Here is a 23,799-nt window from a genome sequence, read left to right on the forward strand (position 1 = left end):
TTGGTATGCCACTGCAAGTTACTGTACAGCCTAGAAAACATTAAATCTATACGGCTGGTTACAGGGAAGGGGGTTGGAAAATAGTAAATCTTACTGCCAAACATAAGGACACAAAACAAAACCACAAAAACAGTTGAGACTGCATTTTTTTTTTTAATTCAGTACAAAGACTGGAAGGGCCAACTTGTATACTTCAGTGCCATAAAAAAATGAAATAAATAAAATTTGAAGGTTAGATCAAATTATTTGCAATAGGTGCTATTGTTTTACAGTTTTAAGTGACATGAGATTTTGGAAACCACTGGCGCTGCAAATCAACCTGAACTTCTGCAGGATGCCTGAAATAAGCATATCAATCCATTGTCAAAGTTGAAAAAAAAAAAGTTGCTAAGTTCAGCCTTTCAGAGAGGACATTCCTGCTCTCATAATCTCATCCACCAAAAGGATATTGCTTGCGATTACAGTGCTAAAAAAAAACAAAAAAAAAAAAAAAAAAAACACAAGAGTTATAGATTAGTAAAGACAAGCTTTTACTGTCATTCTTATATGTTCTATACACTCTTTGTACAGTTAGTCACATTGCATGAGTCTTATAAAAATGTGAGATCTCTCTCCTAGATCTGAAAAAGCTGAAGTACTAATAAAAAACATGGCCAGTACGGCCAGCTAAGTTACATTTAAAAAACAGCACATCAAGAATCCATATTTACTAATGTTTACAACCATTTCAAAACATCTTGGGTCAAAAAACCCCATCAACAGAAAATAAAACAAATACAAAACCAAAACAATGAGCTGTAAAAAAAAAAAAAAATAATAATAATATACAAATCACACTGATCTGCGCCTTTGAAATCACGCGATTTCAAAGTTGCATTCAGTGTGAACCAGGGCTAACAAAGGTTATTCATTTGTTTGCTCAACATTGCAATATTATGTAAAAGCAAGAACACATTCATGTCTTCACACAAGCTACAAAAGAAGAAAAAAATTTAGGATCATCAAAATTACCAGGAATGAAGAAGCTGTTTTTTAACACTGTAATTGTCCCAAATGCCTGCCTCTGAAGAAACCATGGGTTCACCTTAAAGAGGAAAAAAATTGTAAATTTTGGGTAGGAGGAAAAAGGTTAAAACTTTTAATATTTAATTGAAGTCTTTTGCGGTCATTACACCTTAAAATTCAGATTTGTTAAAAGGACAACTAGCACGTTAATACAGTGTGCCTGAAAGCATATAGGAAGTGCTGTGGGTTCTTAGAAAACCAAGCACGCTTTACAACCAGAGAGTAATGATGAAACCTTGTAATGTTTATTTGTAAAATAAAGTTCTTTTTATACAGGAACAAAAAAAAAAAAAAAAAAAAAAAGTTTCTAAACTAAAACCAGGAAAATCAGATTTTTTTTTTAAGCCAAAAACACTTTTAAAGGCACGTTCACACTGATCCGTATCTAAAAACACAGTGAACTGCATATGTATTTTTGTAATTGCGGTGTTTTTCACAGGACTCAAAACCACCACCCAGTATTTCAATTGGGTGGTGCATGTATTTTTTCTTTTTTTTTTTTTTTTTAACTGGCCAGATATGCCCCAAAAATGTGGCAAGCAGCATTTTATTACACCAAAAACAGAAGCGCATCGGACCAGTGTGAAAACATACACAGGGAAGCATTTTTCTTGTGCTTTTTTTAAACGCGAAAACGCTTCAAAAATTTCTGTAAAAGCAGACTTGCGCTCAGGTGATGCCAGCAAATACACCATGGCACCCTGGTGTGTGCATTGTTCTTTACACTGTTAATGGTGCATCAGTGCCATGATGATGTGAACAAAATGTTACCTGTGTTCAGGTCTACACCAATGAGCTGCCCTGATTCAACATATTCTGTCTGAAGTTTTACTAATGTCTCCTGTGGGTCATATCCTGAATTTTGAGCAAGAACCTTTATAAAAAAAAAAAAAAAAAAAGAAAAGAAGGAGATGGTCAGTGACAATAACAGAGATTAAACAGCATAACATATCCAAATTACAGATTGTATAAATATGTAAAGGTTAGATTGTTATAGTCTTTTAGATATCCACATATTCTTTTGCTAATGCAATCTTGAAACAGGTTAAAAAAGTGAAATGAAGCTATTGTGGCTGACAAATGATAGTTACTTTTCATTCACTAAAGATTACAAATTAGTAATGCCAAACAAACTTTCAAATGGCTTTAACTTGCATCTTCCTGGAATTTAGCCACTTTGGGCACCAGCAGCACTACATCCCATCTTTCACAAGTCAGTGTTTGACTACTGTATTAAAGCAGATCTTCAGCTCCACTTTTGGCCAGGTTCCACCCACCCTCCCCAGGGCCATGTTTGTGCATGTTCAGATACGCAGAGCCAGGGAAGCTTTTCGATTTCCGTGTTGCCAGTCTTTGTGCGTGAAACCCCATGTGTGCACAGATGGCTGGGAAACCAGCACATGCGTAGATGTGCTGCAGGACTCTCTAGAGAACCGAGCCCTGCAGCACACCTGCACAGGCATGGGGGTGGGGATACCTCTCACCTAGGAGAAAAAGTCCCGCTGTCAGCACAAATAAAATATATTAAACAAAAAAATAAACTAAATTAAAGAGTCCATTGGTATGAGGGAGGTGGAGCTCAAGATGCGATTTAGGTTGAAGGTCTGCTTTAGGTGCGCATAGATGAAATCCTGTCCAGCTTACTGTATCATTTACAACAGGTTTGGTAAGCACTACAGAGTTTTTCAAAAAAACGCTAGACAGAAATTTCCCTGTCAAACGAGCAGCAAACAAAACCTGAGTAATCCTCTGCATCGTTTAAAAATGCTGCTTGATCCTGACTTCTCTTCTCTTATCCTCTCTTTCAGTGTCCCCCTCTCATCTCTTGATAAGACATATCATGGAGACACTCTGCCTATGCTCAGTTTGGAGAGAGTGCATGTGATCAGCACAGGGCCAATCAGCACTGTCCAGACAGGGGTCAGGGGTTCTGCATCCTCCTAGAGCAGAAAGAAAACTCCCCCTACAAGCTTTAACATGTGCTCTGCTGGAAACTGATAGAAGTCACAAGACTACGCTAACTGCTGATGAGAAAAGGTATTTAGCAGTTTATATTTACTAAAACAATAGCACCTCCATCATGATGTGTGTACTGTGGGAGACCAGATATACTGAATGTAGTGTCCTGGGTTTAGTAACGCTAACTATGAAACATTTCAATGGCAAAAGAGTTCTAAGATTACATACCACATGGAACAAATTATACAGCCTATCAAGTTCTGTCAAATACAAATCTACACACTCACCGGCCACTTCAATAGGTACACCTTGCTAGTACCGGGTTGGACCCCCTGTTGCCTTCAGAACTGCCTTAATTCATCATGGCATAGATTCAACAAGGTGTTGGAAACAATCCTCAGAGATTTTGGTCCATATTGACATGAGTTACTGTTGCCTTACTATCATCTCAAACCAGTCTGCCCATTCTCCTCTGACATCAAGAAGGCATTTCTGTCCACACAACTACCGCTCACTGGATATTTTCTCTGTTTCAGACCATTCTCTGTAAACCCTAGAGATGGTTGTGTGTGAAAATCCCAGTAGATTAGCAGTTTTATTTAAATACTCAGACCAGCCCGCCTGGCACCAACAACAATGCCAAGTTCGAAGACACGTAAATCCCCTTTCTTCCCCATTCTCATGCTCGGTTTTAACTTCAGCAAGTCCTCTTCAACACATCTAGATGCCTAAATGCATTGAGTTGCTGCCATGTGGTTGGCTGATTAGCAATTTGTGTTACCAAGCAATTAAACAGGTGTACCTAACAAAGTGGCCAGTGAGTGTATTTTATCACAAAAATTATGAGGGGAAAAGACATTCATTTCTGTCAACACCAATAATCTTATTCCAACCTTGGACACACAAATAATATTTCCATCAGTACCTTGGGAATGATGAGAAGAGCATCAGCAAAAGCTTGTACTCCAAGCTGGGCTCGTCCTTTCACATTTGGCTTATGCTTGACAAGAGCATCAGCAATAGCAACTTCTAATGCACCCGCACCAGCCACAACACATCCTGTTTACACAAGGGGACAAGAAATTGACATGCATTCAAGTTCTGCACGTGAGCTGCAAAAGTGAAATGACTAATAACTGTTGTCTTATACATTTTCACTAAGTGTTTGCAGAGATGAACAGTACTACCTATATACTCACTTTAGTATATTTTATATAGAATGAACACTAAAAGCTCAGCAGTTAAGTGTTGCTGAAAATGTACTACTCTCCATATTCACGGCTTAGGCGTGCAGCATCCCTAAAAATTACTCTTTAGCAATGGATTAGTAGTGTCTATTTAATGGTTTATTCCCATTGATGTCAGGACCTTTTCCCAATGGCCATAGTCTGGCCCATCTGAAAGACAGTAAACTGGCCCTTTGTTTAGAAAGTTTAGAGACCCCTGGCCTAAACTAAACATAATTGTAGTGAATCAAATTTTCCCTTGCACTATATATTTATTTATAAATAGACTTAATCTCTCATTTATTAAAAAGGTGCCCAAAAATGTATCCACATTATTCAAAATTGTAATCTGATGAGTTTCTGTAAATTAAACATCTAAGTCTGCAACAGTTTTATATAACAATCCCATAGGTAAAGGTTCAGTTTTATTCTTGTCATGTTTAAAACTGAAGTTCCTGGAGACAACTCACCATCTTCAACTGCATTTTTAACTGCTCGCAAGCCATCCCTAATGGCATCTTTTATCTGAGTGAGAGTGTGCTTATTTGGCCCCTTAATCAGCAGGGTTACAGAGCGTGGATGTTCACATTGTTCTATGAAAGTAAACTTCTCCTCACCCTAAAATGAGAAATTAATTACATTAAAGAAAAAAAAAAAAAATGCATACGGAGGGAGGAAATCCTGGCATATAACCATCTACCACTTACCATTGTATACTCATAGACAAGACCAGCATGTCCTAAACACTCCGGGGTGAGGTCATCCACTGAATTCATTGCACTGCCACCACAAGCCAATGTTAGTCTAGACAAAAAAAAAAAAAAAAAAAAGGTTAAAGTCAATACAAAATGTATACAGGTGCTGTAAACTTTATTAAAAAAAAAAAAAAAAAAAAAAAAAAAAGTTTTATTCACCTCTCCATGTTTCTCCTCTTTGCTCTGCGAAGGGCTACAATCCCCTCCTTTGCAAGTGCATCCAAAGAAAATGGGTCTATTCCCTGAAAGGATGAGAATAATAAAAGGTTACGTTACACTTACTGACACTTGTTTGAATCTACAACTTTCAAATACAAAAAAACAGTACTAAATAAGAGAAGTGTGGAAAAAACAGGAAGTTACTTTTAAAAGCAATTAACCTTTATTTTGCTACTACAAGGAATACAATATTCTGATTAGTCAGCAATGAATATTTTTTTTGGCCTTTGGTAAACACCACTGCTTATACTTTATCTCTGACTTTTGGGATGTTGCTCCAACTTTGTCAAACGTCTTACTACAACTTTAAAAGTTTCACAAATCTTTTTTCAGATTGAACACACAACACTAAAACAGTTAAATATTGGCTCTGCATTATAAAAGTTAAATCAAAAAAAAGTGTGTGTCTTAAATGGTTTGACTTCATCTTTGTTAAAAGTGACATATAGGCATACCTCGGTTTACGAATTTAATTTGTTCTGCAGGACTTTTCGTACAGCAAAAAACTGTAAACTGAACTGCTGTTTCCCATAGGAATGCATTGAAAACCAATTAATCCGTTCCGGAGATCAGAAAAAAAAGCAAACGCTACTAAAATACTGCATGCATTATTTTATAAAGTCATGCGGTATTTTAGTAGCGACAACCACGTGTTAATGTTTCAGCTGTCAGCGGGGTTCCCCGCTGACAGCTGACAGGAAGGAAGGAAGGAAGGAAGGAAGGAAGGAAGGAAGGAAGGAAGGAAGGAAGGAAGGAAGGAAGGAAGGAAGGAAGGAAGGAAGGAAGGAAGGAAGGAAGGAAGGAAGGAAGGAAGGAAGGAAGAAAGGAAGGAAGAAAGAAAGAAAGAAAGAAAGAAAGAAAGAAAGAAAGAAAGAAAGAAAGAAAGAAAGAAAGAAAGAAAGAAAGAAAGAAGCCATACCAGATCCGAAGGGCTTGGTATGGATGGGATGGGGAACCCGCGCCGTTTTTTTATTTATTATGGTGCCAGGTTTTAATTGCCGCTTTTTTTTTCTTCACTATAGCTCAGAGATTCAGCTGTGACAAAAAAAAAACAAAAAACCGCCCCGACATACACTTTGTATTGCGAAAAAAAATTGTAAACGGAGGCATTTATTTTCAATTGATTTTAATTTGTAAACTGAAAATTACGTTAACCGAGGCGTTTGTAAACCGAAGTATTATTATACAGGATTTATATAGCGCCAACATTTTGCTCAGCGCTTTACAATATAATGGGAGACAATACAGCAACAATACAGTTCAATACAAGAGGGATAGGAGAGCCCTGCTCCCTGGAGCTTACAATCTAGGAGATACACTTATTTTATAACCAGCTAGGGATTTAACTGGCAATAAATTTTTAAAAAATTACTTGTACAAGGGTGCAGCTCCAGAAGTAGCTGCAGGAATTGGAATCCATGAATCTTATCCACTTGCCCTCCGCCCTATAGCAGAATTACTGCTACAGAGCGGCAGGGCTGCGCAAAATAACACACGTCATTTGCATTTCCGGGTAGGGGGCGCACACGTGTGTAGAAATTTAACGTACAGAGATGGACGCGGTCATCCATCTTTTATCATTCTCTCTCCCTTCAATCCCCCTCCCTCAGGAATGTGGTCTGTATGTATGCTGAGATCATAGGCATCAGGCACAGTGGGATAGCTTCATGGTTATTAACCACAATTAGCCTGGGCCCAGTATGTCTGTGAGACTCTTGCTTGGAGGTGATCGTAAAGCTGTAAACCAATTCTTCACTGAACATGAAAGGCATTCTGAGATAGCCGTAAAACAGACATCACATTTAAAACCCACTTTTCCATATATTTTCATATCTTAAGAAAGGAAATAATTACAATGAAACAAAACATATATTCGGATAGCTCAGTTTAATGCGAGTTGCCTGATATCTTACACCCCTAGTTAAAGTCTACAGGAGAGCAGAATGCCATATAGTTCTAGCTGAAATAGTAAGGCATGGCATATTTGATGTCTGGACGCTCAGGATATCATTCTGCATATTAATCTACTAGTGGCTAGGCCGCTACATGTACCTAGGGAAGGTTATTGACCATGGTATAACTTGAGAGGGATTTGGTCATAGCCCGAGTTCCCCGCCTAAAAACACCCCTCCCCAAATGAGGAGATTGGTTCTCTGCTTTAAGGAGACACCCTGCTGAGTTACTACAAAATAGGCAGTCAGGCCTGAGAGAAGTAAGATGAAGAGATCTCCCTTTTAGCACCAGGAACCAACTTTGGGAGAAAAGGCACCCTTTTGCTCAGGACCCTTGAAGCTGCTTAAACCAAGGCTGACAGCAAGTATTCTACCTCTCGAAATTTCTGGGGGGGGGGGGGGTGTGTGTATGTGTTACATATTTTTCTGTAAATACTTTTATTGCACCATTTTGACCTTTTTAGTAATAAATCTTATTTTCTGAAAAGTGTTGAACTATTTCTAAAGCTCTTTAATGCAAACTAAGAATCCCTGTCTATGAAGAGCGCTACTGTGCATTTTTAACCCTCTATATACATTTGCCTGCGGTGACAATGTGTATACAGACGATTATTCAAACATCAAAGTGTTATTGCTAATATTGGCGAGTTTCCTCCTTTGTACAAAAAGGCAGTGGTTGAAGTGTGAAGGGTTAATTGCGTAATTAACCTGACCCAGTAACAATCGCTCTCAGGCTGCAGTACACAGATTGTGGTCCATTAGCTGGAAAATCTTTGTGCAGGGTGCAGCTGAGCGTGGTATTGTTATGCACGTGACAGCGCGGTTTTAGATTGGCTAGTCCTTCAGTCACGAGTTGGTGAGAAGGGCTGGGGATCTGACGCCGCGTCCATCACAAAGTGCAAGCCCTACCCACGCCGCTATTGGCTGATCGGGATGCCAATCACCGGGTCCCTGCTGGCGATTCCCAGCCGGGACTCGGTGATCATCAGTAGGGCTGAGAGAGGAGAGATCTGTGTGTAAACACAGATCTCTCTCTTCTCAGCATAGACATGCTGCTTTGCATCTCTCTGTGCAGCAGAGAGATACAAAGCAGAATGTCTCCGTAGTAAAACACAACACACAATATGAAAACACAGCACACTTAACCCTTTGATCACCACAGAGGTTAACCCATTCCTGCTCAGTTCATTAGTACAGTGTCAGTGCTTTTTATTAGCACTGATCACTGTATTAGTGTCACTGGGGATGTCAGTGGCTGTTAGTTTCCACACAGTGTCAAAATGCCCACCGCTACAAGTCGCTAAATTGCCGCCATTACTAGTATAAGAAAAAAATACAAATTCCAGTATATATAGGCCATTTGTAGACGCTATAACTCATGTAAACCAGTTAATATATACTTACTGAGATTATTTTTTTTTTCAGCAAAGACATGTAGCAGAATACATTTTGGCTTAAATTTATGAAGAAATTCGATTTTTAATTGGATATGTTTTATAGCAAAAAGTTTTTTCTTTTCCACAAGTGTCAGTATTTTTTGTTTAAAGCGCAAAAAAATAAGATACGCAGAGGAGATCAAATATCACTTAAAGAAAGCTCTATTTGTGAAAAAAAAATGACAAATCTCATTTATGTCCAGCGTTAAACGACCACGCAATTGACAGTTAAAGAAATAGCGCCGTATCGCAAAAAATGGTTTGATCAGGAAGGGGGAGGGGGGGGTAAATGTTTCCAGGGGGCAAGTGGTTAAAGTATAACTAAATGCAATTGTTCTCCATTTTGGATAGCGTAAGAAAGCATTTAAAATCAGTGTTTTTTTTTGTATTGCCATCTGTGCCCCTTTAGGGAGTTTGATTCACTTTGTTCCATAGCCAAAATCCCTCCAAAGTGAAAGGAATCTCAGAGTGTTACCAAAACAGCTGTCCCCACTGCAAGACTTCCCCCCTATTACTGTTCTGTTGTCAATCCAAAATGTGATATTTTCTTTTAACTTTGGGTGATAACAGTAAACAGGACAAATAGAGGGTAAACCCTCACCATTCCACCCAAAACTAAAATATTTTGCCTTTAGTTATACTTTTATTATAGTCAGCAAAAGGTACAACTATGCAATAAAAGATTAAAACTTGCAATATAGGTAATTTACCAACCAGAGGATCTACTTTCTCCTCCCAAGCAAAAGGAGGAAACTATTGAGTATCATAGTAATATTTTTTAAGAATGACGGGATAACTCCTTTAAAAGAAGTATGGCCAAAGCTTTTTTGGCCATATTTCTCTTGTTGGTCACTAGTGCTCTCCTGTGACCCAGAATGACCTTACGGGCTAAAGCGCACTGTCAGCTGAAAGAATCTCAAATAGTGTCAGGATCAACCCAACTGGCTTAGCTTCTCAGGGCACAGCTGAGAGCTAGCTGCTCCTGCCTCCTCCCCAACCTGGCATTCCAGTGAGCACTGGAGGAACAGAGCAGAGAGCAATGACTGACAATCACCGCTCTCTGCTCAGAGATGACCGACGATCGATCATGATTGCTCAGTTCCTCGGTCTTAGAGTTGGCGGGGCACAGCGGCAGCATCAAACCGATGCTAGAGCATGGAGGCAACTATGTCGGTTTGGTTTTTATTCACCACAAAATTCCCCTCTAAAGCTAAACTCTGGGCACAAATACTTTTATTTAAATATATTGCTCCATAACCATAAACAATACAAATCTACTTTGTGCACACCACATGCCTTTGCAAAACCAGTTACCACCTCGTAAAAAATAGCAGCGATATCAATGTGCTGTACACAGCCTGTGCATAGAGCAGAACTGTGGGTGGGACCAGCAGACCCCATCTACTATTGACCGCTTGCACAAAACTGCAAAAAGGGACAGATAAAAGATCCAGTCACTCTGCATAAGGAGAGCGAGCAGCAGTGACTGGCCTTTAACACAAGAAGCTACTTCACAAAGGAAAAGTTTCACACTGGATTACTGTACAGATCTGGAAGAAACACAAAAAGCACTCCAAAATTCAAGGAAGCATACACAATGATCTTGTTTTTAGACAATATTGTTTTTACTTGGAGTTCACCTTTAAAAAGTATTTTTGTTCTGCAATTTACTCACCATGTAATATCTGCATCCCATATTTGCTTTGAATATTACATATATTTAATTTCATTATCTCAGAGAACTGTGATCATCTTTATTTCAGATTTGTATAGCTATTAAAACTCTTGCATTTTGGGACTATTGACTTGTAAACCAGCAACTCTGGCAGCTGGGAAGCAGACAGGAATCTGTCAATATGTACTGTACTTATGAATACGTGCCCGTGAATGGTTATTTTCACCAGACGCAGAGGAAAAGGACAGTCGTCAATCTTGCACAGATTTGCTGGCCAAGGGTGCTATACATCACACTTGGGTGTTCTCTGTGCTTTACATTAAATACTTACTTTTAAATGTAAACTCACCTTCTGGTTAATCACAATGAAGCCTTTGCCAGAATCACCACACACCTTCTGTTTCAGAGCTATGATTTTCTTTACCCTTTCCTCAATAAATTTCCTTTCTGCTTTAACAAGTTTCTCACGCTCCTCTGCACTTTTGTAGAAGAATCCAGAGTTTACTTCCCTGAAATGACAATATGAGATAATTCATCTACAAAATGTAGTTAACCAGGACCATCTTTTTACAGTTTTTTTTTGTAGGTCAATTCCTAATTATTGCTTTTATCGCTGTAATGCAACAGGTATTTAGCCAAATACCATTTAATGTTGGTAATGGCAGCTTTACAGCAGCTGCACTATTTAGACAGATGGTGCATGTTGACAAAATATGAAACAAAAGCAAAAAAAATAGCTCACATGCCACACTGGTTGCTTCATATTGCATTACATATAACATTCAAAACATAAGACAATTTTCACAAGCATGCTAGCAATTGCAAGGAAGGAATATCAGAACCTAAAAAGAAAACATTTTTTTTTTAAAAGTCTTGGATAGAGTGCAGAGGGGTTAAAACACTTGTCAGTTTTTATTGCTTTCCGTGTCCCAGCTTTACCCTCTCTACGTGTGCTGTTTAACATGAACATTGAAACGAAAGTAAAATAAAATCCCAAATTTTGGGTTGACCCAAGAAAAGGAAGAGGGAAAATCTTCCAAATTGTGACACTAGTTTTGGTGACCTGGGGGTCTCGAAGGAAATCCCTTAACTTGTAAGGATTTCCTCTCACTCCCTGTTTGGCTATGAGCAAGGAAGTGACAAAAAATCTCTTTAATGAGACAGAGATGGTAAAAAAGAAAACAGAAAAACCACCGGACGGGGTTATATTACCCCCCCCGCACTATCCAAACGGTAAAAAAAATTATTAATAATAATTTTGCCTATAGTTCTACTTTAAACTAACCTCCCAGTTCAAAGCCCTCACTAGTTTAGTGGTGGCTAATTTCTAGCATTGCAGCAGTAAATATTTATTTCAACTAAAAGCACCTCTCAGCTCCCCTCTCTGACTCCTCAGATGTAGAACATGAAAACATGAATTCCTGATTATTCAAATGGCACTTTATAGAACTTAAAATTTTTTAAGTCAGTACAGGCACAGAGATATGAGAGAGAAGGGACACACGTGAATGCAAGAGATGCAGGAGCACCACAGCAACAACAACTAAAAGGGATTCCAGCTAAACCATTACACACAGGAGAATTAAGACCAAGTAGCATAGAATACTGCTCTTCCTGATAAGTAAAAGTGTGCTGTAGTATGGGTAGTGGAGGGGACCTCCAAGAGAAGCTAATGCAGATACTGTGGTGACAGCTGTAAAGCAGGGATGTGGGTCAGTGTAGTGGACACTGAAGAAATAACGTGTAGGGGGACACTAAAGAGCAGAAATATTAAGATCAAAATTTTTTTTTTGCTAGAGATGTGGACACAAATGCGTGAAAGTGGTAAAATTCTAAGATATGGACGCATGCAATTTACAGGTACATCCCCTTCTAATGATAGGAGTGAAACTGAAAAAAAAAAAAAAATCAATTTACTTTTACACTACATAGAAGAATTGAGACTCATGCACTGCAAGCAGCTGGTCTGGACTGGTTACGGAGATCCATATTTTGTTCTAAACATTTGCAAGGAAAAAAAATTAGTCTCACCTGGGAGGCAGAAACCTCCAATAAAAACAGGATCAGGATATTGCAATTACTTTTTTGTCCTAATAAACATCTATATATGTAAAAGCATGTGAAGCAAGATGAACAAGCACTTACGTTTTTTCATATTCTAGAGACACATTGCATGTAAGAATGAATGAGTCTTCAACTCTCTTTTTCATGTCTGGATGGCGAGCCCCATGATCAAGTACCAGTCCTCGGATGAGCCTAAGAAAAGAAACTAATCAATTTGAGAAAAAACCAGAAGTAAACAAGGAATGTATAACATACACTAAATGAAAAATGTACTCAAGTGTGCAGACATGCTAAACAGAATGCCATAGGAAAGCACAGATGACGTTTACTCTAGCATGGTGTCTGACTGCAAAAATCACCACACGATGATGCAGAATTCATCCATGCAGGCAATTAAAAAATTTAAAAGCAAATGTGGTTCCAAGCAATATAAAATAAATCAGTTATAAACCTCAGCAGAACACTTGTGAGAAACACTGCAAAAGGAAACGTGATTTTGTACTTCTGGTACAGGCCTTACCACCCTTGAAGATTCAAAGCACTCAATGTTTTTCTCTATGCTACCTACCCTATAACTTGACAGCACCTGGCCAGGGTTCTTCAGAAGAAGTGGTTTAAAGTTTTGTTTTTATTGCCAGAGCCATTTTGATATTTTTTTTTCCACACAATAAAATGCAGCTTAGGCCTAAATAATAATTCCGACCCCAAACGGTTTCGGAAACAGGGACCCTTGAGAATAAAGGAGAAGGATAGGGATTGGAGTCAGCTGCAAAGTTGGATCTTTGAAATTCTTTAGTTGGGCTTCAAAAACAGGTTTGCAGTAAATGCAGTAGGTATGATCTTATGATTACACTGGCTGGGTGAGCTTGAAGATAGTTGCCACAAAGAACCAAGCGAATAACTGGCAGGTTCACTGAGAAATTTACCTAATTTTACTGAAAAAATAGGCACGAGTAGATTGGTAAAATGATTAGGGATGGTTAAAATTATTAGGTATGCTTCTCCATTATTTCTTTTAAAGGTTTACAACCACGTTAAACACTGCCATGCTGCTGAGACTGTGGATTACGATACATGGCAAAAGTACTATAGACTGAGAGGCACCACTGCAGGCGTGGATCTTTAAAGTTCCATGCTGAAACTCCAGGAATTAAGAGGTTTGCAGTAAATGCTGCACGTATGATCTTGACCATATGCTTCCTATTACACCGTTTCGTTATATTTTGTGAAGATAGGCTTACTTTAAGCAGACTTGACAAGCTGCAGCTGAACACATTTTGTTTTGCAACAGAACATATATAACACTGCACCTGAGAAAACTATATTGGCTATCAGTGCAAGAACATTAAAAAGCAGCAGCAGGATATGCTGATGCTTTAAAGCAGGGGTCCTCAAAACTATGGCCAGCATTTATCCGGCCACCGGGCCAGCTGGAGAAGAAAAACGAAAAAAAAAAAAAAAAAAAAAAACAAGCAACAACACGGCACTGGCCAGCAAATCGCTAGGCTGTCGGACGCGAGGACCCAGTGAGCGGCAGCCTGCAAGCCCCAGATTTCACCTGCTGCAACAAGAGGAGCAACAGGACAGGAAAGGAGGAGAGCACACCAGGCATAGTGCATTGCAGTGTCCAGTGTATCAGAGTACAGTGCATTGCAGTGGATTTTGTTGTACAGTGCGTTACAGTGTGCGGTGCAAAGTGCGTTAGTGTCCAGTGCAATACAGAGTACAGTGCTTTTTGGTGTCCAGTGCATTGCAGTGCAAAGTGCGTTACAGCAGGGCTTGAAAAAGCCGCTTGCCTAATGCGAGGGGAAATCCTTGTGTGGCGAGCACCGATGGAGTGGCTCCACCTGCGCTCCAAGCCTCATTGTAAAGCCGAGTTCCGGTTTCCGACTTCTTCGGCACCGCCATTAAACTGGCAGCGCCGCTGAGGGGACAGGTGCAGTTGAGCTCCGCTCTCCTCCGTTGAGAGGAGACAAATAATGATCCATTATGAGAATAGGAGATCAACGGGGGGCAATAGTAATATTAATCTTATATAAAAAGATACAAATGTCCCTTGAAAAAAAAAAAAAAAAGAAGCAAATTAGAGTCAGTCCCTTCAAAGACGCAGTCAGTAAATGAACAAAAGCTGAATTAGAAAGATAAAAACAAAATACATATTAATGCAGCTCTGTATTGATTAATTCATCATTCAATGTATTTTTCTTTTTACATGCAAGCACAGTATGTACCTATATTTAACCTGGTATCAGCCCCTGTACAGCAGAGTCCAGACTGGGAGAGTGAGAAGCAGCACAAGAAGCCAATCACGTGTGCTGCAGTGCTGATATATCCTGTACATCAGGAGGATGCGGCTCTCCCTGTGTAATCATTGGGCTCTGTGTATCAGGAGAACGTGGCTCTCCCTGTGTAATCATTAAATCATCATCAATTAAAAATACAAAAGATGTTTACTACAGGTTTAAAGCTGTAAAACTTGATATTTTGATTGCACCCTATTGCTATTAAGCTATTGCTGTTATGTTTAAATTGACATAATAAAGCTATGTTATAATTGCAGTTTTTTTTATATTTTTGACTCTTTATTCTAAAGAAAAATGTAGTTTCATAAGCTTTAAGGGGGCATGGTTGGGGCAACTGATGGAGAGTAAGGTTTGTGCCTGGCTAGTAGGTCTAGACTCGAAATTTTAAGCCCTGCGTTACAGTGTCCAGTACATTTTGTTTTCAAGTACTTTACGGTGTCCAGTGCTTTTTAAAATATTGTATTTTTTCCCCCCGTTTTGTGCACTACTGTGGTGTGCATTGGAATTTGTTCATTTTTTTTTAAGCTATAGTCCAGCCCCACAACAGTGTAAAAGGTCTGTGAACTGGCCCCCTGTTTAAAAAGTTTGAGGACCCCTACTTTAAAAGGGTGAGGAAAATGACCCCAGATTATTACGAATTTTATTATAAAAATTATTTTTTGGAAAGATTTAACATCAGCATATACAACATATCAATCAAATAACAGCCCATAGAAAGACTATTTCATTCAGCTGCAGAGCTCACCATTGTTAACACTACCCAAATAAAAAGCTCTACTTACGTTGTGTCACTTTCGGTTTTATGCTTCATCTCCATAATTTCAACCATGTACAAGTCAATTGGCTCATTTTCTTGTCTTATGGCAAGAACAGAATCCACAACTGCCTGCAAGAAAGGCAAGAGCTGAATAAACCATTCCAAAAGAGACTACAGGGATTCTCTAATCTGCATATCAGCTTGGAGCATTCCAATCACAATAAACCTGAATCTAGCTACACAGAATGCAATCTACCATCAGATGTTTCTACAACAGGTATATTTCTTTTAATATTGTCACTAATATGGACTTCTAATATTAACACTAAATTTACAAATCTAAATGAAACTTGAGCATCAGCAACACCTTGAGCCCATTGACCATGCGTGAATTATATTTACAGATGTCAGGTAATTGGACATTCAATATACACAGCACAAAATTTATAAGAAAAAGATTAAAGTGGCTGTAAAGGCTGAAGTTTTTTTTACCTTTATGCATTATATGCATGAAGGCAAACAAAGCTTCTTTGTGCTGCCCCACCTCCCCTCAAAGCCCCCCTTATACTTACCTGAGCCCGATCTCAATCCAGCAATGTGCATGGGAGCCTTGGCTCTCCCGGGTCTCTCTCTTCATTGGCTGTTCATCAATCACAGCCAATGAGGAGTGAGCAGGACTGAGACTCTAATAAAAACACACAGAGTGGGGTTCAGGAGCGAGCATGAACAAGTGCCCCCAGAGTAAGCGGCGTACTCTGGGGGCAAACAGCAGGGGGGGGAGGGGCCAGGATCAGGACTGCTCTGTGCAAAAGCACTACACAGAGCAGGTAAGGAGGACATTTTTGTTATGTAAAAAAAAAAAGAAAATCCAAGCCTTTAATTTCTTTAACAGCATACAGAAGCCAAACTTAAATAAAATTGTATTATGAGAGCCTCAATAGTTGTAAACATGAATACATTCTTATCCTATACTGACAGAGTACATCACTAACATCTCACACAGAAAATGCTAATTAAGATTTTTTTTTTTTTGTTCAGCAGGCCACATGGTTACTGTCTCCTTGCTCTGCACAGCCCTTGTCAGGGGCGGTGACGAAGCTCATGTGTGCTGGTGACATCAGACTTTTCACCTCCCCTTTACACTGTGGACTGCCAGTCTGACATGTTGTAAAAGGACAGTGGGACTCAGGAGCTGCTGTCAATCAAGCCATAATATCCACCCGCTCAGGCTGTGACATGGGCAGCTAGTGGAATCAATCCTAGGAAGGTCAGAGTGATGGGCAAGTTCATCAGGTAAATTTACCTTAAAGTACATTTTATTAAAAAGATAGGATTAGTAAAAAAAAAAAAAAAAAAAAAAAAAAAAAAAAGGGAGAAGGTATTAGGGATGGTTTACTGTCATTTTCTTTTAAGGTTTACAACCACTTGAAAAGGATAAAGTTAATAACTGCACATTTTTATTATAAAAAAAAAAAAAAAAGTGCATTTATATTTTTATTTAAAACAAATAAATTTTTTAATTATTATTATGCACCTGCGATCAGCAGATCACGGGTGCAATGTCAGGCTCCTGAGGACTCTCAGTACAGCTGTCTGCAGGAAAAATCATTGAACGAGGACACTCACTAGTGCCCTTGCAGTTCAGTGGCATACCAAGAGGAGAAAAAGCCAGCAGTACCAGCAGGGGACCAGAGAAGAGGAGGCTCAGAGGTGCTTTGCGCAGTTCCTCTGCACAGGGCAGGTAAGTAAATCTGTTTGTTATATGAAAAATAAAAACCCCAAGATGTAAGGCTTTATAATCACTTCAAAATTCAAACATGGCACAGGACCCAAATGTTATGACAACGAAAGTTGAGATCATAGGGGATTACAGAACAGATTTTTATACCAACCGACATTTACCTCTGTTAAAATATCAGCCAACTCAGCATGGACTTTGGTCCGAAGTGATGTCCGGGCCACATTGATAAGTGTCTCTCTATCCATTTCTTTGGAAACCTTGACCTCATCCAAAACTTTAAGTGCTTTAACTTTTGCAGCTTCAAAACCTTCTGTGACAATTCTTGGGTGAAGACCCTTAAAAACAATAATATTCTTTGGGTTACAATTATTATTATACAGGATTTATATAGCGCCGACAGTTTGCGCAACGCTTTACATTATGGTGGGAGACAATACAGTAACAATACAAGAGGGATTTGAGGGCCCTGCTCCTTGGAGCTTACAATCTAGGAGGGAGGGGATAGTGGTACAAAAGGTAATAACTGTGGGGGATGCAGTGGTTGGAAGAGTAGAGGATTCCAGTATTAGCTGAGGGCGGGGTAGGCTTCCCTGAAGAGATGGGTTTTCAGAGTGCGCCTAAAAGTGAGCAGAGTAGGCAATAGTCTGATAGATTGGGGTAGGGAGTTCCAGAGGATGGGAGAAGTCCTAGAGATGAGCATGGGAGGAAGAGACAAGGGAGCTAGAGAGTAGGTGGTCTTGTGAGGAGCGGAGAGGAAACGCTTTCTCTCTGTTGTTGAGGAATAAGTGCAACACCTTTCTCAGGACTGCCAATATATGCAGTAGCTGTGCAAAAAAACAAAACAAGAAAAACACAACACCACACACACACTACGAACTATGCTTCTCACAGGCTATGTTTCTATCAAAACTGATTTGTAGATCCTGACAAAACAAATAGCCATCGGGAAAGGATCTGGCTCTGTAGCTACAGTTGCGTTTACTTCTCTGCCAGTGGAGAAGTAAAAAAAAAAAAAAAAAAAAAAAAAAAACGACAAATTTGAAATTAGGTAAAAGGAACAAAAAACTGGTGCAACAAAACATAGTACCTATGCAGTTCTATCTCAGACTCGCTGTTATAATAAAACTTTTCATCATATGCATACCAAACAATACCTCAGATATGTAAAGGTCTGCTTGCTTTAGAAGTTCGCCTATAATCAGAACATTGGAGGTGGTTCCATCTCCAGTGATGTCATCTTGTGCTGTGGCTACTTTAGCTATCAGAGAGGCTGTCGGATGCTGAATTTGCTAAAAAGTTAAACAGAGAAAGTTACTTAACATTATAGTTTATTGTAATAATAATAGCTTAATACATACGACAGGGCTAGCCACTGGTGACTTATATCTCCCAAAAAATAATGGGTGGGATAATACCTGCCTGTTCTCACTAAACACCAACAGCTGTGAACAACTGGTACTGTCATACTTTCCTCTCCACTAGGCCTGCTTCCAAGAAACTTTCCCAAGAGACTGGAAAATATTCATGCATCATAATGAGCAGATCCAACTGCCACAGGTAATGGTTATAAACTTCCCGGTACTGTACAAATGTCATAATAAAGCTAAAAAAAAAATAATAAAATCCTGAAATCAAGAGCATTGCTTGTAATTACCAAGCTGCCTATAGCCACCTTACCATATAATACACTTCTAGGCATAATTGTCTGATCCAACATACAGCATCCAGTGTGCTGTGCAAATTCAGAAATACTTTCACTACATCAGCATCTCTATCTGCTTGATGCATCAGTAAGAGTGAAACTGATCAGTGCATCCCTGGCCCAAAATCATTTGCAGACCTTCCCACCCTCCAGAAACAAATAAAAAAAAAAAAAACAGACTTTTTGGCCAGGGGATTTGCAATCTTACTGTATGCTTTTCTGTGCTAGAGATCACCAGCTACTGTAAAGATCACTAGTGGTTTTTTTTATGCATGGTACAGTCTGTTTATAAGTGGAATGTCAGTTGTTCACAATATATGATTCTTTGGGGTACCACTGCAACAAACTTACCATTTCATGAAGTAAGACATTTCCATCTTTGGTAAGCTTGATATCACCAGCACCAGAGACTAACCTGTAAAAAAAACAAAAAAAAACAGCCAAGATCAGCACTACTAAAATCAAACTGCAGGAAATATCCTAAAAATAAATGCTTTAAAGAACATGTTACATATTCCACCCATTTTTAGGCTGGAACATGTAACATGATACCGCTCATGCAGCTCTCTCCCCAATTCCCCCCCCCCCCTTTCCTATGACAGAAGGCCAGGGAACTTCTCCCTGCATACGCTGTCACAATTTTAACCACTAGCCTACAGGGCACTTATACCCCCTTCCTGCCCAGGCCAATTTCCAGCTTTCAGCGCTCACACTTTGAATGACAATTGTGCGATCATGCAACACTGTACCCATATGAAATTTTTATCATTTTTTTGAGACAGATAGAGCTTTCTTTTGGTGGTATTTAATCACCTCTGGGATTTTTATTTTTTCTTAAACCAAAAACCACTGAAAATTTTGAAAAAAAAAAAACGTTTTTGTAAATAAGTGATTTTTCTCCTTCACTGATGTGCGCTAATGAGGCTGCAGTGATGGGCACTGATGAGGAGGCACTGGTAGGTTGCACTGATGGGCATTGACAGGCATCACTGATACATGACACTGATAGGCGACACTGACTGGCACTGATGGGTGACATTGAAAGGCAGCTCAGATGGGCACTGATATGTGGCATTGATGTGCACTGGTATGCACTGCTATGTGGCATTGATGTGGCACTTCTGGGGCCACACTGATCATCAGTGCCCTGATGATCAGTGTACATGTCCCCTCTGCGGAAAGCCGATTACCGGATCTCCTCTCGAGCAGTTAGTGTGACAGCTCGAGAGGAGTGAAATGCCGATAACCGGCATTTCCGTGTTTACATGTGATCAGCTGTGATTGGACACAGCTGATCACATGACCGAGTTGACATCTTCGGCTCTTTCCGTGATCCGCTGTGTCGCACCGGCGATCGCCGCGCTGCGCGCTCCCTGAGCCGCGCATGCGCATTGAAAATGGTAGGACGTCATGTGAACAGGAGAACCACCTTGCGCCCATCGTACTATAGGACGGGCAGAAGGTGGTTAAAAACATGCCTGTGTGGGGACTCTGCTCGTTGTTCATGGATTCTTCCTGTCACTTGTGAACTCCTGATTGCGGGTGCAATGCTTTATAGGATCCAGGAAAAAAAAAAAAAAAGTAAATGCACATTTTATCACCGGAAAATAAGTGCATTGATTTTAAAAGGTTAACTTATCCTTTAATTTAGGTGAATGCCGAAAAACAATCACCATGTAGTTAAGTGAAGGGGGATTATGGTGTTCACCTTTTCATTTTCAGAATATTTTTAACTACACTTGTCAGGTTGCTTTAACTGACATCAAATGTAGAGCAGCCAGGAGCAATGTATAACCTGTTATATACAAGAGACAGCTCCGTATTTCAGCAGGATGAGAACTTCCCCTCCCACACCCAGAACAAAATCGAGGGAGCTTGACTTTTGCTCAGCCATTCACAGGGAGCTTTGTATTTTTTGAATATAAACAAGTCTTCCTTTGATTGGCTGAAGCAAAAAGGCAGGCAGATTATATCACCATCTCTACCCCAGCCAATCTGATAAAGCTTTGCATTTATTCATACAATGTTTCACTAAAACATGGAATTAGGCTTTAAAGCAGAAATAAACCCTCCTATCGTTTGTAGCCGAGGAAGCTGCCATCTTAGCCTCTGCCTGATATGTAAATATGGTCCTGCACATATGGTCCATTATGACAACAGTCATTTGATGGCTTTAATTCAGCTGAGAGCACAAGCAACTGTGACAGTTATCATTCATGGCATGTCTGGAATGTATTTACTTTGGGAAACAGTTAAATTGTTGGAGTTTAGGCCTGCTTTGAAGTGGATCACACAAAAGATTGCATGAGCCAACTGTGACTGGTTCTCGTAACTGAATACAAATATATGGTTTCAGAAGAACCCAAGCCTGGGAAACCCGATTCTCAGCCTGACTTTATGGCCCAAAGCACTACTCCTAGCAGAATGGCTTAGTGTGCGGGCACCAGTGTTGTGAGCTGCACAGCTCTGCAGCAGGAGGCAGTGTGATGCTTGCTTTTTTTTTTCTTTTAAAGTGAACTTTGTGAAGTGCATACAGTGACACTTTATTCAAATCACTGCACAGCAGCATGGTGCACTGAACTTCTTGTGCAATGACATGCAGGGCCATCAGGATCAGTGTGATATTATGTAAACATGTTGCCTCATATCGCACAGCTCTGGAACGCAATGAAACACTGCATCCTGGTATGCCCATGAAACACAAAACAAATGCGTGTCATTGCAGTTACCTGCGTTCATCCATGAGGAAAAAACAAAGTTGAACAGGCTCTTAAACCCCATTCACACTTGTGCATAGCATACACACACTTTTGCAACAGCAGTATTCTGTCACATGCCGAAATGCACATCTGCAAGCTGTATTTGGATTGTCATTAAGAGATAACGACATGATGTGCGATTTCAGGAACACGCGCAGAAATGCTGATTTCTGTGCATGTTCCTGGAACGAGAACATGTGAATGGGACCTTAGAGAAGTGGAATCAGTGAAATGTTTCAGGGACTGCTATTGGGAATCATGAATGTGAAAATTAAATTCTACTTGCGATGAGAATTATGTAGGAGTAGGTGATAAACACAGATACACATCAGATACAAACACAGATACACATAAACATCAGATTCACTTGTTTTGTTTGATCATACTGTGTATGGCTACCATTATGCCCCTTTCATGCTGGGCAGATTCTGTTCCGATTAGCAGAGGATCAGTTCAAAGATCCCCTGCAATTTGGAACAAAGTGGGCAGATGACAGGTCCGTGTCAACTCAGACATGGGCAGAGCCTGTTCTGCTCTATGGGTGGTCAGATATAAATGGACTCCACAGTCTGTTTACACCCAACTATCCTTCCATCTGCCTACACGGAAGAGGAGAGATCTGCTTAGGCCCCTTTCACACAGAGTCTGATCAGGTTTGCCTGTCAGTTTTTCAGGTGGACCTGATTGGACCCTCCATTCAACCTTATGGCTTGGCAAGGCAGGTATAAGCAGACTTGTGTCCATGTACACCCACCTCACAAAAGGGGATCTGTCTTCTTCTAAGTGGATCGGATCAGAGGGCAGCTGGGAGCAAAGGGACAGCAAAGTCCATTTATTCCTGGCTACCCATAGATCAGACCGGGCTTGGTCCCTGTCATCCACCTACACTGCTCAGCAGGGGATCAGTTGGCAGTTCCCATCGAACAAAATGGAGCCCACCTTTTTTTTTATTTGCAGACTGGATGAGACCTGGATGTAGGCAAAAGTCCATTTACACCCACTGTCCACAAGGTGAATGGACCTGCCGATCAGGTCAGCCTGCAAAACTGGCAAGCAGCCCTGATCAGATCACCCATGTGAAAGGGGCATTAAGCCTGCTAAGTTGGTCAAACGCTAGCTAGACATAGGCAGAGCGAAGTAAAACCAACAAGCACCCCCATTAATATGTTTAGCACCCCTATTAGAGCAGAGCGGACAGAACCGCACCACGTGGGTTCACACACCATGCCCATATATGGCAGCGCCCGAATCCCGCCACCCCCCGCGCCATGGACCCCCATTGCCCCCCACATGAATGGGCGCTGCCCGGGATATAGGTCGTCCAGTGTGAACATTGCTAAGACTGCACCGCACACAGAGACGGTCGGGCCGGGACCCCATACAAACACACAGCGCTCTCACATCTTCATGGTCCCCTTAGGCCCGAGGTTGGTCCTCAACACGTCCTGGAGACCGCGGGCCGCACTGATGTTCACAGCGAGAGCCGCCTGTGCTCGGGCCACCTCCGCTTTCGGGTTCAGGGCTTTGACGGCGGCCATGACTCAGACTCGTAGCGTGGGACACAATGCACAGAACCCCACCGTCACTCCACGCCGCGTCCGGCTCTTCCAGAACAATCTAGCGTGCTTAGCCGGCACACACCGCCCTACGCCGAACCTCATTGGCTGAGCAGCCGCCCGTGCTTTGTCATAGGCGGTGGTGTTCTCGTACATCACAGCATCTCGCGAGATCTCCATGTAGTTCGTTAACTGTGTGGAGGAAGTAACAAGTGAGCGTGGTTACTGAGGGAACAGCCAAGAGCTGCCAATTAGAGCAAGTCGTTGCGGCTCGTCAGCAGGAGAGACCACAGGGTGGTCCAAGTTACCTTATAATGGGGGGATCTTGCTGTCATCGGCCCTACTCAGTGTATGAGGAGATTCTATAGGCAGACACTGCGGAATACTACAGGAGATGGTTACAGTAGGAATGCGCTAGTAGACTGTCAGAGACTGCAGAAACATTGTTGGAGACGGTCAGGGGCCGAGTAGACATTACAGGAGACGGTCAGGGGCCGAGTAGACATTACAGGAGACGGTCAGGGGCCGAGTAGACATTACAGGAGACGGTCAGGGGCCGAGTAGACATTACAGGAGACGGTCAGGGATTGAGGAGACGTTACAGGAGACGGTCAGGGATTGAGGAGACGT

At 40.7% G+C, this 23,799-nt stretch overlaps 1 protein-coding gene and 1 non-coding gene across 2 annotated transcripts; both read right to left on the bottom strand.

Annotated features, from left to right (window-relative positions):
* Positions 1–133: 133 nt before the first annotated feature.
* Positions 134–23,256, bottom strand: CCT6A (chaperonin containing TCP1 subunit 6A). The gene is made up of 14 exons (XM_089668475.1): positions 23,015–23,256; positions 19,206–19,269; positions 18,307–18,441; positions 17,314–17,487; positions 15,437–15,540; positions 12,433–12,543; positions 10,637–10,796; positions 5,165–5,247; positions 4,958–5,054; positions 4,721–4,868; positions 3,950–4,083; positions 1,837–1,939; positions 1,012–1,084; positions 134–466 (listed from the first exon to the last, which is right to left on the bottom strand). Exons 1-14 carry the CDS (start codon positions 23,149–23,151, stop codon positions 394–396), a joined length of 1,596 nt encoding a protein of 531 aa, XP_089524601.1. The 5' UTR covers positions 23,152–23,256; the 3' UTR covers positions 134–393.
* On the bottom strand, positions 12,617–12,738 carry LOC149469871 (small nucleolar RNA SNORA15). The gene has a single exon (XR_016311496.1). It is a non-coding gene; the product is annotated as a small nucleolar RNA SNORA15 (small nucleolar RNA).
* Positions 23,257–23,799: the final 543 nt, after the last annotated feature.

This window comes from Staurois parvus, unplaced genomic scaffold (genome assembly GCF_062004578.1).
Source record: "Staurois parvus isolate SC_StPar_1 unplaced genomic scaffold, SC_StPar_1.0 ptg000058l, whole genome shotgun sequence".
Classification (NCBI taxonomy): domain Eukaryota; kingdom Metazoa; phylum Chordata; class Amphibia; order Anura; family Ranidae; genus Staurois; species Staurois parvus.